At 45.6% G+C, this 20,118-nt stretch overlaps 1 protein-coding gene across 6 annotated transcripts in view; it reads right to left on the minus strand.

Annotated features, from left to right (window-relative positions):
- Positions 1–246: 246 nt before the first annotated feature.
- Positions 247–20,118, minus strand: part of ECT2L (epithelial cell transforming 2 like) — a 119,857-nt gene continuing 99,985 nt past the window's right edge. For 5 of the 6 annotated variants that reach the window (XM_033936731.1, XM_033936728.1, XM_033936730.1 and 2 more), the window contains 6 exons: positions 19,389–19,462; positions 18,391–18,547; positions 15,598–15,663; positions 12,096–12,184; positions 4,205–4,377; positions 247–956 (listed from right to left, as the gene is read on the minus strand). In XM_033936731.1, coding sequence (XP_033792622.1) covers positions 829–956; positions 4,205–4,377; positions 12,096–12,184; positions 15,598–15,663; positions 18,391–18,547; positions 19,389–19,462 — 687 coding nt within the window. In that variant the 3' untranslated portion in view covers positions 247–828. The remainder of the gene's footprint in view (positions 957–4,204; positions 4,378–12,095; positions 12,185–15,597; positions 15,664–18,390; positions 18,548–19,388; positions 19,463–20,118) is intronic. The other variant, XM_033936729.1, reaches the window with a different exon arrangement.

Here is a 20,118-nt window from a genome sequence, read left to right on the forward strand (position 1 = left end):
TTGTGTAGCACAAACTTCATTACAGCACAATTAAAGTTTAACTCACAAAAAGGTGTACTAAGTTGGAAAACCTTACATCAGCAGACCTGCTAAAATGGCAATGAAGTGTTTACAACCATGATGCTGTAGCATGGAACTACCAACTGAAGCAACATGATTGGATGAACCTGCTAAGCACCACTTACATTCAGATTGTGAACAAGCATCAGCCACACAGCACTGTTGCACATCAAGCTTCTACATCTCTCAATAAAAGACATGTTTATCATATCAAAAAAATAATAGTCCCAAAACCAAAAATACCTCCCATGGTAGACAGCATTAAAATAATAACATATTGGATATATAGAAGGATACAATTATTCTTCAGCTATGCTTCTGTTCTCAGATCAGTGGTTCTCTACCCAGTCCTTGGGACACAGGTTTTCAGGATATCCACAGTGAATATACATAAGCTAAGTCTGCATGCAATGAAAGTAGTGCATGCAAATTTATTTCATGAATATTTACTGTGGATATGCTAAAAACCTGACTGACGGTGTTCCATGTACTGGATTAAGGACTCTTGCCTTAGAGCCACTGCGACAAAGATTGGGAAAGTGCAGTATATGAACCAATTTTGGAGGATGAGATATCTACAGGTTTTGATTACAGGAACTTTGCCCCTTGCTTAGTTGTTATTAATATAGAAGCAGACAATGAACAGCCTGAAAGTGGTAGGTAGTTAAGTTAGTGGCCTCTAACTTTCAGGATCAGTGTTTTTGTTTTTATTTGTCTGGATCAGAAAGGCTCTTCCTGTTTTCTTGGTAGCTGGAGCACGCAGACTTCTCACTTATCAGTACTAGCATGGATTGCACTCTGTAACACAGACAGCCAGGTGAATTTATCATCTTCACTATCAGTAGAGCAAATCCAGCAACGTTTAGGACCTTGCAGAATAAAAGCATTCTTGACATCTAAAGAAAAATAAGGATAAAAACTAAACTTGATGTCAACAAGCATAAGACATGTAAACTGCATAACATGGCATCACTTAAGTTATTCTTTTAACTGTTCAGCTTCTTTGTAAAATGTCCACTAGAGAATTGGTCATTCCTCATGCCCAAATTCCATATGAGTGTAAATCCCATAAATTACTTATTCAATTTAGTTATCATGTATAATGCTTCCTGGTCTTATGTTTGAAAGAAAAACTTAAACCTTTTCCTGCTGTAGGACTTCTACTCATAAGTTTGATATGGCACCATCCTTTATACTAGGTTTAACATTTCTTAACATTTTTGTGTGTCAATAGCAAGATTTATGCAATAATCAAATATGCTGCTACTTGCCAGGCTATAGCTATCTTGATCATGGAAAGGTTCTAGCATACTTTTAGCAGCCCCTAGGGAAGGAAAAATTAGGGTCTTACCTTGTTACTCTTCTTTCTTATAAACCCACACTCTATTCTTGAACATTCAGGTAATCAATGTCTTCTTGTGAGAATTCTTGTAGGAAGCTTCATTTGCATACTTTTGCTCCTCTTCTCCTCAGAACATAAGAATAGCCTTACTGGGTCAGACCAATGGTCCATCAAGCCCAGTAGCCCATTCTCACTAGCACCTAGCCAAAACTCAAAGAGTAGCAACCTTCCATGCTACTGATCCAGGGCATGTCTGCTGTACAGGTTTGTGTGGTATGGGAGATCTCAATGACAAGGCACACCTACAAGGTGTCATCTGGATGAAAGAAGGAACATTGTCAAAGAAGATGACACCTGGGAAGAACACAGTTGCATGCCTAGAAAGGGAAGAATGTTTGTGCTTCTTAGCTTTTTTACATGCTACATCTTTCAATACTGTAGACATCGATGAAGATGTAGAGTCCTGCCTTTGCAAGGAGCACAACATTCTGTATATGGTATCGATGCACTCAGCACAAATGCTGATGCTGGGATTATAGGAGGCTGAATGTTGGGCTCCAAGTCCCCTGCCATGCTGAGTGTCAATGTCAACATGATATCAAAAAGGCTTTTGAGCTGAAGAGTCTGGGCTCTGAGTGACCTCTTTTGCATACAGAGACAGAAGGCACAATTAATGTCCTGATGTTCAGGACCCAGACACTGGACACACCGATTATGTGGGTCAGAGCCTGCAATGGTCCAAGCACATCAAAAGCATTTCTTAAAGCCTCTCGGCAAAAAATCAAAGGGCTCAATGGCCTGGGGCACTCGAGTGGAAGGTATCTCAAAAACACCTCAACCCAAAGGCCCAAAACAAAAAAATTGGGAAAAATAGTGCAACACAATAAAAACAAAGAATTTTGACAAAAATTATAAAAAATAAGGATAAGGCACAAAAAAGTTGAAAAGTATGTCGTGCTGAAGAGAAAACTGAAGATAGATCCTAGTTCTGTGGAAAATAAAGAACTGATGGTCCTGTGAGCTGATGTCAAGTGGGAAGGAACGGGCAAATGCATAGTATGTTCACTACGTAAAAATTTAAAGTGACAGTGCGCTTGGTAGTATCTACCAGGCTCCATAGATGACATCATTCACATGTGAGAACATTATGCCTGCTTGTCATTGGAGAAAATAATTTTATTTATTGATTAGAATATTTCAGTTTTTGGATCTGCAGAACTGGTTTTAGACGTGGCTAGGGGCCACAAAAAAACCTCATTCATCAGCCTCCAATCTCTAGTATAGTGGTGGTAAATCTCCAGATTGGCGTCTTTGAGCAAGTAGGAGGACAAATGTGTATGTGGAGAAGGCAGGGGGCAAAAGAGGAAGAAAAGCCTCATATAAGCATCCCCAGCTTACTCTGCTGTTTTCTGTAGTTCTACAGGAAACAGAAAATTCTGCTGCAGGGGTTGATTTTAAAGTTCTGATTGTAACTTTTTTGGGAAACCAGGAGCTGTGACTGTAGTGCGAGTCCTGACTTCTGATGCAAAGCTACAGGGATGACTCACTTCCCAAACTAGACCCAGTAGACTGTATATGAGGTGAGCAGAGTTCACATTTTTAAGTAGAAATGTTTTTTTTCTAGCAGACTTACACTTATGAACCAGAGGCCTGCCTCTCCCTCCATTCCTGTCCCAACGTGACCCTCCTCCTCCCATGTCCCTCTTCATCCCTCCATTTTTAATTCAAATTCATCTCTTCTGGCCGGCTCCCTCCTCCCAGCCGCACTTCTCTTCACAAAGCCACAGCTGCAGTTCCTACCTGCGGCTAACCAGGAAATCTTCCCTCTGACATCAGAGGGAAAGCTTCCAGGTCAGCTGTGGCTTTGCGAAGAGAAGTGTGGCTGGGAGGAGGGAGCCAGTCAGAGGAGGTAAACACCTGCAGGAGAGAGGGAAGCACAAATTTAGGATGTAGAATGGAGAGAAGGACAACAAAGGGACACGAAAGAAAGGAGGAGGGTCGTGTTTGGAAAGGAAGGGAGGAAGACGGGTAGTGTTGGCACAGGAAGGGAGAAGCAGACCTCTTGTTCATAAGTGCAAGTCTGCTGTAAGTCAGACATTCTTAACCCAGGGACTGCCTGTATTTATATGCCATATGGTTAAATGATACCTTGGTTGTTAAAAATAATTATAACTAAACCCCAGCCATCCTGAGTAGAAGAAACTGTTACAAATTCCTAACAGGACTGTTCATCTAAATGCCTAGAAACCAAATACAATAACTGTCCCCCATATGCCCCAATAAAATATCCAATGTCATCATCAAGAATATGACACCTTGCTTCACGCCAAAAGAAGAATTCCCAGCCAATATTCAAGGTTATTTGACTGGCAGGAATAACTCCTGGCCACCAGATAGCATATAGCTAGCTCTCAGCTGATATTCAGCAGGAGATCGCTGGCTATCTCCTGAAAATCCTGTTTAGTAGACAGCCCAGTGACTGGCTATGTTGTGTGACATAGTTGGTTACTGCCAATATTCAGTGGCTCACCAGCTATCGACTAGACAGCCTCACCTAAATAGCAGGTCTCTCTTTGGCTGCTAGGACTTAGCTGGCCAGCCAATGAATATCAGCTTAACTGGTTATGTCTCAGCAGCCAAATGTAAACAAGAAATTCAACGCCAATCAGTGCCAGCATTGAAAGTCTGGTTTCACCATGGATCGCAGGAAACAGCTGGCTATTTCTCATAGTCTGAATATCAGGTGGTTCTTCTTTAAGAGTTACCCACAAACAGAATAGCCTGTGAAAAAATGGAACCTACACTTAGAATCAGGAATGTCCTCTAGCAGGAGTCTGCACACGGCAACGGAGGCCGAGAACTGGTACATGGTGCTGGAGGTGCGAAGGAAAGGCACAGAAGAGGCACTGCGCTTGGCAATGACAAGTGCATCATTGAAGAGGAAAAGGCCGAGGTCACTGACATGCTCATATATCCTGACAGAGAGAACACATGTTGGCATTTTTTATATGTTTTACTTGCAGCTCAATAAAAGAAAATCTTCCAGAAGTTTTGCAAAGGCTTGTTAGCAGGGGAGGGCTTTTTAATACCAGCAAAAGTTCAGATAGAGAATTATAAGCCTAAACACTTAGACCTGTATTTACTAAATAGTTTTTCAGTTACAGCAATTGCCAAAATTAACATGATGACTGTGAAATTCCCCAGCATTTATAAGAGGGCTGCCATGCAATTAATGCAGACTAAAAGTCACTACTGCATCATAACTGCAAGCAGATAACATTAACTGCTCTAAATTATCTGCTATGTTACTACTTAGTTGTAAGGCAGAGTTCCTGCCCATTCCACATTAGAAAATTGCATTTTCTATATTAGCTGTTTAATGCGGAAACTGCATGGAACATTTCTTGTGTTAAAGAGGTTTGCAGCTTAATAAATAGACCCCCTCATCTTCATATTGTGTTTTCCAGGATGAACAAATGTCACATATGCATGGAAGGCAATTTCACACCTTTAACACTGGTCTTGCATCCCACAAAACTGCCAGTAATCTGGCTTTCAGAATAGTTATTTTAATATTTATTCATCATCATTTTGAAGAGATTCACCAAAGCTGGTATACAGCAGGGGCAGCTGGACATAGCAATTTACATTCTAGTATTAATAGTCCAATTATAAGTCACAAATTTTCTGCATAGCATACAATTAGAACAATACAAAATTGGGAACAGGAGAATCAAAATATAATAATAGAACTAATACGATAGTCAAACAAATTAAAAACATCATATTACAGCATTCATATAACAGAAATGTGATACTCACAATGTCAGTGCAATACAAATTAATTATCTTTAAAGGTTTATTCTTTAAGCTGCATGAACCACGAATGTAAAGAAGGGAGAGACTGATGCTGTAATTCAGTAATGGAAAATAAAGGAACAGTACCAAAGCAACAAACAAACCTCCAAACAAGTTTCTTACACTAGTGTCACAATTTATCTGTAACTCAATAACATATAACTCCTATCTTAATTAAAACTGTTCATACGGGACCCCATTTTATAAGCAAACTCTCCCAAGTGAAAAATAAACTAGGAGGTTGAAGTATCATATAGAGGCTATAGACTCAGTATATAGAACCTCTTATAACATATGTTATTTCAGGTCCTTGTCCTGGATTGATGAAATGCCATATAATCATTTACATCAAACCTCCTTCCCACCCTTAAATATGAACTTTATTTCTATCTAACTTGAATTAAAACTGTTTTAATTTATTTAATTTTTATATCAACCAATAAAACTCAAACATACAAAACAAAAAACAAAAAAACGAACTAAATATCAAGCATGTTGCCTTCTTTGAGTTCTGAGATTTTCCCTTCTATTTGCTCTTGATATTTTGCATAATTTTGAGTTGAAAGGTGTTGTAATATGTTATCCCTGACCCCCTGTCCTTGGTTATTTTACTGTTGACCCAGATTATTACTAACTAGGTCTCGTTGCATAAAATGAGGCCTGTGCTAAAACAGCACAAGTAAGTGGTAAAATAACCCATTTTGAAATTCCATCCCTAAGGGCTCCTTTTACTAAGGTGCGCTAAGCATTTTAGCGTGCACTAAATATTAGCGCGCGCTAACCACACGCTAAATGCTAACGCGTGCATGTCTATGGACGCATTAGTGGTTAGCACTGCGCTAAACGCACACTACAACACCTTAGGGTGTTAGTGTCTAAGCAGTGACACTGCACTAGCCATGAGAAAAAGCTTCTTGCTACTAAACAAGGGGTACATAAAGCACAGTTACTTACCGTAACAGGTGTTATCCAGGGACAGCAGGCAGATATTCTTAACGTATGGGTGACGTCACCGACGGAGCCCCGGTACGGACCTTTTTAACTAAAAAGTTCTAGTTGGCCGCACCGCGCATGCGCGAGTGCCTTCCCGCCCGACGGAGGAGTGCGTGGTCTCCAGTTAGGATAAGCCAGCTAAGAAGCCAACCCGGGGAGGTGGGTGGGTCGTAAGAATATCTGCCTGCTGTCCCTGGATAACACCTGTTACGGTAAGTAACTGTGCTTTATCCCAGGACAAGCAGGCAGCATATTCTTAACGTATGGGTGACCTCTAAGCTAACAGAGAGGGAGGAGGGATGGTTGGCCATTAGGAAAATAAATTTTGTAACACAGATTGACCAAAGTGCCCATCCCGTCTGGAGAAGGCATCCAGACAGTAGTGAGTAGTGAATGTGTGAACTGAAGACCAAGTGGCCGCCCTGCAGATTTCCTCAATGGGCGTGGAACGGAGGAAAGCCACAGAGGCAGCCATAGCCCTGACTTTATGGGCCGTGACAGCTCCTTCCAGTGACAGGCCGGCCCGAGCATAACAGAACGCAATACAGGCAGCAAGCCAATTGGACAGCGTTCGTTTAGATACAGGGTGACCTCGACGGTTAGGATCGAAGGTCAGAAAGAGTTGAGGAGAGGAGCGGTGAGCCCTAGTACGGTCAAGGTAGTACGCCAGGGCACGCTTACAATCCAACGTGTGCAGAGCCTGTTCCCCAGGATGAGAATGTGGTTTTGGGAAGAAGACAGGCAACACGATGGACTGGTTGAGGTGAAAGGCTGAAACCACCTTAGGAAGGAATTTTGGATGGGTACGCAGAACCACCTTGTCGTGGTGAAAGACAGTAAACGGTGGATCGGCGACCAGTGCATGTAGCTCACTAACCCTCCTGGCAGAGGTGATGGCAATGAGGAAAAGCACCTTCCATGTGAGAAGTTTGAGCGAGGTAGTAGCAAGAGGCTCAAAGGGGGGTTTCATGAGGGCTGACAAAACCACATTGAGGTCCCAGACGACCGGGGGAGGCTGAAGAGGTGGTTTGATATTGAAGAGGCCTCTCATGAACCGGGAAACCAGAGGATGAGCCGTGAGGGGTTTTCCAAGGATAGGCTCGTGAAAAGCAGTGATAGCGCTGAGGTGGACTCTGATTGAGGTAGACTTGAGACCAGCGTTAGACAGAGAGAGCAAATAGTCCAGTACAGTCTCCACGGCCAATGAGGTGGGATTGTGATGATGTAGGAGGCACCAAGAGGAGAACCGGGTCCATTTCTGATGGTAACATTGGAGTGTGGAGGGTTTCCTGGAGGCCTCCAAAATGCGACGGACAGGCTGAGACAGGTTTCCTGGAGAGGTCAGCCCGAGAGAAACCAAGCTGTCAGGTGGAGGGAAGACAGATTGGGATGTAGCAGAGACTGACGTTGCTGTGTAAGCAGAGATGGAAATACAGGAAGAGGAATGGGCTCCCTGGAGCTGAGTTGGAGTAGGAGGGAGAACCAGTGTTGCCTGGGCCACCGAGGGGCGATGAGAATCATGGTGGCTCTGTCCTTGCGGAGTTTGAACAGGGTCCGCAACATCAGAGGAAGTGGAGGGAAGGCATAGAGGAACCGATCCGTCCAGTCGAGTAGGAAGGCATCCGGGGCCAGACGATGTGGAGAGAAGAGTCTGGAGCAGAACTGGGGCAGCTGATGGTTGTGAGGAGCTGCGAAGAGGTCCACCTGCGGGGTGCCCCAGCGAGCAAAGATGGAGTGGAGAGTGGGAGGATCCAGGGTCCACTCGTGAGGCTGAAGGATGCGGCTGAGCTGGTCGGCCAGGGAGTTCTGTTCGCCCTGGATATAGACCGCTTTGAGGTAAAGATTGTGGGCTGTGGCCCAGGTCCAAATTCGGAGGGCCTCCTGACAAAGGAGACGAGATCTGGTGCCGCCTTGCTTGTTGATGTAGTACATGGCTACCTGGTTGTCCGTGCACAGGAGGAGAACCTGAGGATAGAGAAGGTGCTGGAAGGCTTTGAGAGCATAAAACATGGCTCTGAGTTCCAGGAAATTGATATGATGTTGACGCTCCTGAGGGGTCCATAGTCCCTGGGTGCGTAAATCCTCTATGTGAGCTCCCCATGCATAGGGGGAGGCATCTGTGGTGATGATCATGGAATGAGGGGGTGGATGCAAAAGGAGGCCCCTGGAAAGATTTGAGGAGTTCAACCACCATTGAAGAGATCGCTGAAGAGACGATGTCACAGAGATGGGATGAGAAAGAGGATCCCTGGTCTGTGACCATTGGTTGGCGAGGGTCCATTGCGGTATCCTCAGATGGAGTCGTGCCAGAGGAACTACATGGACTGTCGAGGCCATGTGACCCAGAAGAATCATCATCTGGCGAGCAGGGATGGATGGTTGTAGGAGCACCTGTCGACAGAGGTGAAGTAGTGTCCGGTGCCGGTCGGCAGGAAGGAACGCTCTCATGAGGTTGGTATCGAGAAGTGCTCCGATGAACTGAAGGCGCTGCGTGGGAAGCAGATGCGACTTGGGATAATTGATCTCGAACCCCAAGAGATGGAGGAAAGAGATGGTGTGGTGAGTTGATTGCAGCACAAGTGGTGAGGTTGTTGCTTTCACCAACCAATCGTCCAAGTAGGGGAACACTTGAAGGTTGTGGGACCTGAGACAGGCCGCTACCACAATCAGGCACTTGGTGAACACCCTGGGTGATGATGCGAGACCAAAGGGTAGCACTTTGTACTGATAGTGGTGATTCAGTATCTGGAATCGGAGGTAGCGACGTGAAGCCTGATGGATTGGGATGTGAGTGTAGGCCTCCTTGAGGTCCAGGGAACATAGCCAGTCGTGTTGAGACAGAAGAGGATAAAGTGTGGCAAGGGAGAGCATCCTGAATTTTTCCTTGACCAAACACTTGTTGAGGTTCCTGAGATCGAGGATAGGACGAAGATCCCCTGTTTTCTTGGGTACCAAGAAGTAGCGGGAGTAAAATCCCTGACCTCTTTGGTCTGGTGGAACTTCTTCGATGGCATTGAGAAGGAGGAGGGATTGGACCTCCCTGAGGAGGAGAGGAGTTTGGGAGGAGTGAGAAGCAGACTCTACGGGAGGATGGTCTGGAGGAAGAGTCTGAAACCTTAGTGAGTATCCGTGACGGATGATGTTTAGAACCCACAGGTCTGATGTGATGGCCTCCCAGCGTCGTAGAAAGATGGTGAGGCGGCCCCCGATAGGTTGAGGCAGAGGCAGCGAGGGTTGGAGACTGGCTATGCCCTGGAGAAAGGAGTCAAAAGGGCTGAGGAGGCTTAGTTTGAGGGAGAGGCTTAGCTGTCTGGTGAGATTGCGAGCGAGCCTGAGAGTGTTGTTGTTGTTGTTGGCGAGGCCGACGAGATTGCTGTTGAGGAGGATTCAGTGGCCTGGCAGAAAAGCGACGTTGGTAAGAAGACTGAGGTCTGTATGGTCGTGTCGGCGGAGTCTTCTTTTTAGGCTTAATGAGGGTGTCCCATCTCGTCTCATGAGCCGAAAGTTTTTGTGTGGTGGTATCTAGAGACTCCCCAAAAAGTTCATCACCAAGACAGGGCGCGTTGGCAAGGCGGTCTTGGTGGTTGACATCCAGGTCAGATACTCTCAGCCAGGCAAGGCGTCGCATGGCAATTGCCAAAGCAGAGGCACGGGAGGAGAGCTCGAAGGAGTCATAGATTGAGCGTACCATGAACTTCCTGAGCTGAAGGAGGGTGGAAATTTGTTGCTGAAACAATGGGACCTTGCGTTCAGGGATGTACTTTTGCAGAGCAGAAAGTTGTTGTACCAGATATTTCATATAAAAGGAAAAATGAAATGAGTAATTGTTGGCTCTGCTAGCCAGCATGGCATTCTGGTATAGGCGCTTTCCAAATTTATCCATTGTTTTACCCTCTCTGCCAGGAGGGGTGGAGGCATAGACACTGGAACCATGAGATTTCTTGAGAGTGGATTCTACCAGGAGGCTCTCATGTGGCAACTGGGGTTTATCAAATCCCGGGATAGGGATGACCCGGTATAAACTGTCCAGTTTCTTAGGGGCACCTGGAACAGTAAGGGGGTTCTCCAAGTTTTTATAAAACGTCTCCCGCAGAATATCATGGACGGGGAGTTTGAGAAATTCCTTGGGGGGTTGGTCGAAGTCCAAGGCTTCTAGAAAGGCCTGGGACTTCTTGGAGTCGGACTCAAGTGGGATGGAAAGAGCCCCAGACATCTCCCGAAGGAATTTTGTAAATGAGGACTGCTCGGGTTTGGAGGTGGATTCAGCCATGGAGGGTTCCTCATCAGTGGAAGAGGCATCCTCCTCGGTACCGAGTGGGGATTGCTCCCATAAGTCAGGGTCCCTGATGGCCGGCTCAGCATGGCGGGTTTTAGAAAGGGACTTGCCAGATCTCATGGATACGGTGCCGGGGGATGAAGACCGGTGCCGATCTCTGTCCCGGGAGGAGTGGTGTCGATCCCGGTCCCGAGACGATCGATGTCGATCTTGGGGTCGGGATGGGTCCTCCGCCGTGCAGGTCTGTAGTGTAGGCTGTGCCGATAAGACCGGCATCGAAGTGTTCATCGGTACCGAGGGGGTGGCCACTGGCGTAGTGGTGCGAGGCTCGGGCCGGACCGGTACCGGAAGGAGTGGTGCCAGCAGGGTTGGAAGCAGTTCCTGAAGCTGGTGTTGGAGTTGCTCCTGTAATTTAGTCTGGAGGATGGCCGAGATACGGTCCTCCAATGGGGGCACCGGTACCGTTTTACTTTTCTTCGGTACCATAGGTGCCGCTCTACGCTCCGGTGATGAGGAGGCCGATGAAGAGGCACTCACCGTTATCGGAGCGGAGCGCTTACGGGACTTGCGGGACGTCGGAAGGACCGGTGTCACCGCCGTGGCTGGAGGGCGCTCGAGGGAAGTGGAAGGCTTCTTAGCCGGCTTACCTGGCGCCATCGACCCCGCAGAAGGATCAGGTGGTGTCGATGTTGACGGTGCCGATTTCGGCGGTGCCGTTGACGTCGGGGTCGGATCCATAGCAGAACCGGTGCCGAAGAGGAGATTCTGCTGAATTTGTCTATTTTTAAGTGTGCGTTTTTGAAGAGTCGCGCAGCGGGTGCAGGTGTCAGCCCGATGTTCCGGACCCAAGCACTGTAGGCACCAGTTGTGTGGGTCCGAAAGGGAAATCGGGCGTGCACACCGCTGGCACTTCTTAAAACCCGGCTGAGGGGGCATGAAGGGAAATACGGCCTCAGCGAAATCAAAGCCGGAGGCTTGTATGATGGCAACAGGCCCCGCCGGGGCCTGTTGAAAAATAAAGGAAAAAATAAAGTTGTTTTTTTTTTTTTTTTTTGTAGATTAGAAAGAAAACAGAAAACCCGAAGGAAAAAATCAGAAAAAATCAGAATAACGCGAGCGGGAAGGCAAAAAAGGAGTGTTCAACAGCCGTTGAATACCACATGCGTCTTCTTCGCTCCGCGGAAACGAAGAAACTGGAGACCACGCACTCCTCCGTCGGGCGGGAAGGCACTCGCGCATGCGCGGTGCGGCCAACTAGAACTTTCTAGTTAAAAAGGTCCGTACCGGGGCTCCGTCGGTGACGTCACCCATACGTTAAGAATATGCTGCCTGCTTGTCCTGGGATAAGGGGTCACTGCTCCTGGTATGAACAGATCTTCAAAAGCTTAACAGAAGGGCAAAGATGAATAGTGTGGCCACAGGTTCACATCACCAGACATACAGCACTTATGAAACAAATATTTCTCTCTGAAAACAGTAGGCTGAGACATTTTTCTCCTTTTTAATAAAAATTTAAAAAAAGGAAAATCGAGGTTTTCTTGGATGCCCCCGTCATTTTCCCTTTACCTGAGTGAGGCACAGATGTCCTCATTATAGCAGCTGAGCAAGGCAACATTCTGCACTCGAAGCAAATGCCGGTTGGCTTCCAATAAGTTCTGTGAATAAAACAAACCTGCACTGAGCATGTCACAAAATGTTAACACTTTTTACTTGTCAGTGTGTAACTTGTTCCTTTTAAAGTATAGTTCATGGATGTCTGAAATATCTAAGATTAGTAATACCTAGACATCTAAGTAAACTGGAGGAGATAAAAAGGTTGTTATCTAATTGGAAGGATCTCCATTGTTATGGCTAAATATACAGTATAGCTGAATGGCTACATATATTTGATTAAAATGATTCTCCTTCCTATATGGTTATATGTACTCCCCCTTCCATTTACTCCATTAGATTATTGGTTAAAGGAGGAAGTGACATCATCTTGAAGAATGGCAGCTTAATTTTCAAGCTCCGTTGGGGCTCGAGCTTTGCAATAAGGAAATTACCTTCCGAGGCAGTTGGGGACGCTTAAACGACACTGCTCAATAGCAAAGTACATGGCGAGCAAGAAGAAACTTGAAAAATTCCAGTTTCCAGGCACTATGAGCATGAAAACATGATCGCACGTGAGCAACTCCCCAGTGGGCCCTGCCAAAATGACGCAGCATACCTCAGCAGCTCAGGCCGGACCATCTACAACACCTCCACTGGAGGGTGAGTTGCTAGCTGCGGGGAATGTGGAGCAATGGTTCTGGGAATTGAAAGCCGAAATGGTGGGAGTGAGAGCGGATGTAAAGGTGGCCCTAGTCGAGATTCGGGTGGAGGTGGGTGAGCTGGGGGGTCACGTGGCTGCCTCTGAAGATCGCATAGAGTACAGCTAAGCAGGAGACCAAAACTGTGGCTGAATTGGCAGTGGCACAACTAGAGGATTTGCAACACCAAGTAGAGGACTTAGAAAATATATCACGCAGAAACAACTTAAGCTTCAAGGGCATTCCTGAGACTGATCGTTATAAAGATGCCAGACAGGTGGTGCAAGAGTTCTGCAGCCAACTGTTGGGAGCGGAGGATAGGGTGGAGCCCTCCTATATAATATTGCATCGGGCTCATAGAAGCTTGGGCCTGCTCGGGTAGTGGTAACCATGATATTATAGCCTGCTTTGGTGATTATCTTTTGAAAGAGAAGATTTTACAAACTTGAGACACAACCCATCTTTTACTTGGCAGGAGATTCCAGTAGGAGTTTACCAAGACTTAGCTTCTGTGACACTCCAAAAGAGTTTAGGAAATAAAGCATATGAAATGGGATATGTCTTGATGGGATATGGATCCATAGGATCCAGGAGGGAGGGTTGAAAAGAGCAGAAATAGAGGCAATGCACAACAATCACCCAAGGCAGGCTGCCTACATTGTAGGCATTTTCGCAAGCTTAGGGAGTTGCATAGGGCCGCCTAAGCTCCCCCAAAGCTAGCCATGGACGTGGTTTCACCCGGAAGTGGTCTTAGATGAGCTTAGGCGGCCCTAGGCATCTTCCTAGGGCCGCAATGCATTTTGCTGGCCTACATTTCAAATAGACGCGACCACAATCAGTTTAGCGGCCTTAGCAGGGAACCCATCCACCCTGAGAAGACTACCGGCAGGAGGGATGCCTATGCCCAGTCCTCTCCTGCCGGAATACCCGAAGCCACCACCCCCACCCCTGAATGTCTGCGGCAAAAGGAGTGTCCAATTCTTCCTGCCACCACCCAGCCAAAAGGGATGCCCAGTCCCTCCTGCTGGAACCCCCCTGCCAAAAGGTCATCGTCAGGAGGGATGCCCAGTCCCTCCTGCTGGAACCCTCTACCCCCCCCCACCTAAGACATCCAGCACCCTGACCCCCTCCCAAGTCCACTCGGACTCCGCTAGTACCTTCTTTATTTGGCCGGTTGGAGGGATGCTTACTAGAGAATGACAGAGTGACTGTTACCCATGGCTAACCCACAGGAATGGTGAGGAAAAAAAGAATGGTTGTCATGGCCACAGGGACAAGGCATTCACCATCCCGTGGAGCGGTGAATGGCCTTGTCTCCGCAGTGAAGTATCTGCCATGAGCTGCTTCTGTGCCCTCCTCGGCGCGATCGTATGTTTAGCAGCCCCATCTCTTCCTATCATCAGTCCAAAAGCCACCCCCCCCAACCCACACATCCTCCCTCCCGATGGCAGATGGAAAAAAAACCCCAAAATAAAAAAAACAAAACTGCAAGTGCAACTCCTAGGTCGGCCCTTTTGCACCTTCTGGGGCAGGCATATCAGCTTGCTGAAATGGAAGCTTTCCTGCATGTATGATACAGGGTTGCTCGGACCAGAACCTTCTTGCTTCTAAGTCCCTCTTTCCGACATAACTTCCGGCCGGAAGTTACATCGGTAGGAGCGACTCGGCAGCAAGAAGGTTCCGGTCCAAGCAGCCCTGTGTGCAGGAAGTTCCAACAGGCCCAAGGGATCTGGCCAATCAAAATCCTAGGCTACTCCCGTGCATCCCAGAATGCACTCGTAGAGAGACCTAAGATTCCGGTTGGCTGAGAGGCCTTAAGCACCAAGACCCTAAGACCTTAAGCCACAATGCACCGGGAAGGGAGGCAGGCCTGCCGACCAGAGGGAGTAAGCATCCCTCCAGCCATCCAAGTAAATAAAGTATTGGTAGGATCCAGGTGGGCTGGGGGGGGGGGGGTTCAGGTTGAATTGAATATGCCCTGGGCTCTTATCTTTCCTGTAGCTTTGTCCCTGCTGAATCACTTATCCCATGGCCTGGAGGGAAGGGTTTAAGATGGTTCCGTAGTTGTGAGGGGGAACGGTAACTTCTTATACACTCCCTCACAGCACTTAACTGACTAATTAGTTTCCACGTGTATCTGGGATCCAACTTTGAGTGACTTATAGAATCTGGGGGACTGTGTGCAAATGAATGTGTGTTTGTGAAAGAGAATGAATGTTGGGGGCAGCGAACGTTAATTCGTGCCACTCTGAAAGTGGAAGACAGTTCACCTTCTAACCTTCATTCATCTGATGTCCTGACTTTACCTCTTGCCCTGCCATATAAAGCAGACAAACTAAGTCTACTGGAATAGTAAAGAATGGGAGGAATGGAAAGAAATGCATAGGAAACATAAGAAATAGAAAGGGAATCCCAGGACAAAAACCCAAGCCTAATCTGATGGGTATAACAATAGGTTTCAGAGTATCTTTATGTCTATGTTGTAGATATTAGAGATTGTTCTATCAGAAAAAATAGTCCTTTGGCATGGATACACGTCTTTCTTCCTTCTCTTTTTCTAAACCTGCTCTCTGTCCCTCTGTTTCTTATCCTACTGCTGTCCTCACTGTTGCTCTTTGTTTTTTGATGTGAGAACAGGGAGGTGTGCAAAAACTGCTGTAATGATAATGGCTGAAGAGGTGATATGGAGAGTCTCTTTAGTAGCATTTGTATGAAAAGATATGAAAATAAGAAAATGACCATGGTGGAGATCTAGCAAGACAACAGAAAATACTTACAGGACAGCCTTGAATGATTTTCTGTGTGTTTAACATTTTATCATCGTTGTCCACCTTCTGCTTTAGCTGTGATAAGAGAACACCCTTTTAATCATATGCATGACGAGCAAATGCACCATACTCTACCAATAGTCACTAGGGATGGCTGAGTGGTTTCCCTGCACAGAATCATGGACAATGTAGATCTGTGTAGTTTACTATAAACCATGTTCTAGCTCAGCTGAAGTGTGAATTGGTCTTCATCATAAGGCATATGGGGACAGACTTAAAGATCTCAATCTGTATACTTTTGGGAGGAAAGGCGGGAGAGGGGACATATGATAGTCATTTAAATACCTAAGTAATATAAATGTGCATGAGTCGAATCTCTTTCATTTGAAAGGAAACTGTGCAATGAAAGGGCATAGGATGAAGTTAAGAGGTAATAGGCTCTGGAGTAATCTGAGGAAATACTTTTTTACGGAAGAGTGATAGATGCATGGAACAGTCTCCCGGAAGAGGTGGTGGAAGCAGAGACTGTCTGAATTCAAGAGGGCCTGGGATAGGCACATGGGATTTCTGAGAGAGAGAAAGAGATAATGGTTTCTGTGGATGGGCAAACTAAATGGGCCATTTGGCCTTTATCTGCCGTCATGTTTCTATTTTCTAATGTCTGAGTGGATCCGGATCAACAGCTCCATGTTGGATTGCCCCGGCAAGTTAGGACTTATAGAATAAATAGAAGCAGAAAGCCGGCATCATAGATTACTGCACTTCATCAGTCTCTTAGAGCTACTCTGAACTTTCTGCAGGGAGCTTAAGGAGACTGGTCTGACCATTTTTGTTTTGTGCATAGTCTATTCAAGGAAGTGATCTACAGCTTAAAAATAGAGGTACTGTGAGGCAATTATGAAACTACCCACATAGCTGCAAAATACCCAGGTAAATTTTGTGAAGGTAATTATAGAAAGGTTTTTGCCATGTGTAAAGGCTGTTTTACACACACAAAGATGTTCTATAAAATTACCCCATTATATCCCATGTATAAGCAAGCATAGTGGCAAGACTTTATTGACACCAATAATGTTTTATCATTCAATATAGTTTCAGACTGAAACCTTATTCATTTATTTGTTTGACTCTACTGTGCTGTTTTTGACTGTGGCAGTCAATACTTCATGGTTATTCCAGTCCCTTAATCACTTTGGTCCCTTTCTATGTACCAAAGAGTTATTCTATAAATACGTGCATATCTCTGATAGAACATGGTTTGTAGCTAAGGGCAGAATCTAGGTAGAGCAGGGGTGGGAGCAAAGTCATGCACATAACTTATAAGGCTCTGCTTCCCAATCATTTTGTGGCTGTGAGCCCATAATTGCAGCCAAATAAAACTGTGTGGCCTCCTGGAGATACCAGACCACCTAGGTCATGACCCAAAATGTGGGTTTTATGACCCCATTCGGGGTCCCAATCTACAGTTGGAAAGCTCAGCTATAAGGTAGCACACTTATGCTTCCACATAAACATATACATGTGTAACTATTTAGCTACGACAGTGTTCCATAAAAGAAGATATTTATTTATTCATTCATTCAATTCTCTATACCGTTCTCCCAGGGGAGCTCAGAATGGTTTACATAAATTTATTCAGGTACTCAATCATTTTTCCCTGTCTGTCCAGGTGGAGTCACAAACTATCTAATGTACCCGGGGCAATGGGGTGACTTGCCCAGGATCACAAGGAGCTGGTTGCTGAGGCTGTAGCGTTAACCACTATGTGACATTCTTCTTTATAGAATATGCACCAATTAGGTGCCCGCTGGCTGCCTATACATAGATTCACTGTTACAGAATTGCCCTGTTGGAGAAGGAAGATTCCATTCATGGTAGAAGAAAGCTTTATGGACTACAGACGCTGGATTTAAAGCGCAAGCACATTCCTACAACGGTTGAAGTCTGAATATCTACACGTATACTCAAGAAAGGTCGCATCAAAATTTCATGCACCATAATAACATAGTAAATGACGGCAGATAAAGACCCGAGTGGTCCATCCAGTCTTCCCAACCATACATGTTCCATACATTAATTTAGTTTAAATGGTCCTTTTTCTCAGATATTTCTGGGCCAGAAACCCAGAGCCCTGCCCAGTAATGTGCTTAGGTTCCATCTACTGGAGTCTTTATCAAAGCTCACTTGTTTGAACTCCGTCACCATTTTCTTCTCCACCAAGCATTCTATAATAGCAATCAGTGGCGTAGCAAGGGTGAGAGGTGACCGGCGGTGGAGGTGCTCCTCCCCCCTCTTCGCCCCCTCTCCCATTCGCTCCTTCCCCGTCCCCTCCTGCCGCACGTGTACATGCCCTTTCTTCATACCTCGTTAATGTTCGCGGCATGAGTAGCAACCCCCAACGTGTTGCTCGCACCAGCGCTGGCTCTTCCTCCGACATCACTTCTTAGGCACGGGCCAGGGAAGTGACGTCAGAGGAACAGCCGACACTGGCACAAGCAGAAGACTGGGGTTGCAGCTTGTGTCAGGAACGTTAACGAGGTATGGGGGAAAGGGCATGCACGCATGGTAGTGAGGGGCAGGGAAGGAGTTGGTGGGAGGGCGGACAGGAAGACATGTGCCAATGCCACCACCATGACGACGTCCAGGGTAGACCCCCCCTTATTTGTCACTGCCTATAGCTACATGTACAACTGCACATGTAACTGTGCACATCACTTATAAATTTAAAGAGCTAAAACACCTTGATGCTTTTGAAAATAAAGCTAGCTGAAAACAGAAAAGTCAAGATTCACGCCAACAGACCTGGTTTGTGTAATCCCTGTACTGTTTCATTTGCTTGACTGCAGCAGTGAGGTCCTCCCGATCAGCATGCTCTGGGGGCGTGTGAAGTCGCAGAGCATAAAGGAGATACACATACTCCTCGAACCGAGTAGATGGAAACAAAAGAAGCTCCTGTAGGCTGCATTAACAAAGACAGTGTGCATGACTTGGCTACCCCAAATTTCATTCCAAATGAACCTGAACCTCAATTAGGAATAACTAAGACCAGGTGCAGGGCTTTGCAGGTGGTACAGAATGCTGCGGCTAGATTGATAACTGGAACATCAAGATATGAGCATATTACTCCATATCTGCGACAATTGCATGGGCTGCCAGTTGCATTCAGAATCTAATACAAAGCAATTATGATATGTCACCAATTTTTATATGGTACGATCACTGAATTTTTTAAGGGTCTGATGTCTGAGTATCAACCATTAAGATTATTATGCTCGAAAGTTCAGCACCTTACATCATTGCTGAAAACGAAGGCTAACCCTAAATATGTGGAAACGGATGCCATGACTTTTACATGTGCAGTGGTTAAGTTGTGGAATAGCCTGGTTGGTCAAATCCGAAAATGTAGATAAGAGCTCATTTAGGAAAATGCTGAAAACACAATTATTTGTAGATACATTTCTTTGAGAAATTGATTTTATGTAAGGACTGAATCTGTTTGTTTTGTTCTTACCTTTTTCTGAATTTTATAATATTTTATGTATGTAACTATTTGTAAACCGTTTTGGAATAAAACAGTATATAAATTTTTTAAATAAATAAATAGGATCTTGTTTCTGCATGTGTGTTATTGTCATGGAAGGGTATAAAAAGAAATAACTGGATTTGGGTTATCTGAGTTTTAGGGATAAACCTGGCAATATAGATGATAAATGCATGCAAAAACATCTGGAATTAAAATTAATTTGTTCATTGCCAAATCATATTGCCTAAACTAAAGCCTGATGGCCTCCCAAACTTACGTCATCATCTTAGTAACCACAGTATTATCGTGCCTTTTCAAGAAGGCTCTGAAATGTGGTATTGTCTCTCTGCACTGAAAGGAAAAAAAAAATTCTGTTTCAGCTGATCACTTTCGCTACTAACAAGCACAGCAGGTAACAGGTTTTACACTGGAAATGTGCCCTTCAGAAATAACTTGACAAACACACTTCACCACCTTTTTGGGGCACATTTTGCAGCAGTATGACTGAGTCATATTGTAGTTTAATCTATTGTCTACTCCTCCTCCAGACACATGTGTAATCTGTATACATATGGATGGACACAGGAGAGAGGAAAAGAGTCAGGAGCGTCATGGAGGTGGGGAGGCCAGGTCACATCAGCTAAAGTTAAGGTGGTGGTGGGCGACAAAGGCAGTAATGGGGAGGCCAGACCTTACCACTCAAAAGAATGACTGGCAAGTCAGAGGCAGCAGCAGGTGATGAAAAACCTGGCTTTTACCATCCAAAGATGAGGACTGGCACAGTGATAGTTCAGAAGGATATGGTGGTGGCAGGATGCTAGGGCCCTGCCCCTGCATGATTGGAGGCAGTTGAGAGTGAAGAAAGTCATGTGGCATCCCCCCATCCATCACTCCCCTGTGCACAAACACCTCCATAAACTCCCCATCCCCCCTTGCAAAACTTCACCACGCACATATATGCACATATCTCCATGCACTCTTTACATGCACCCCCCACACTCAAGCTA

This window comes from Geotrypetes seraphini, chromosome 3, assembly GCF_902459505.1.
Source record: "Geotrypetes seraphini chromosome 3, aGeoSer1.1, whole genome shotgun sequence".
Lineage (NCBI taxonomy): Eukaryota > Metazoa > Chordata > Amphibia > Gymnophiona > Dermophiidae > Geotrypetes > Geotrypetes seraphini.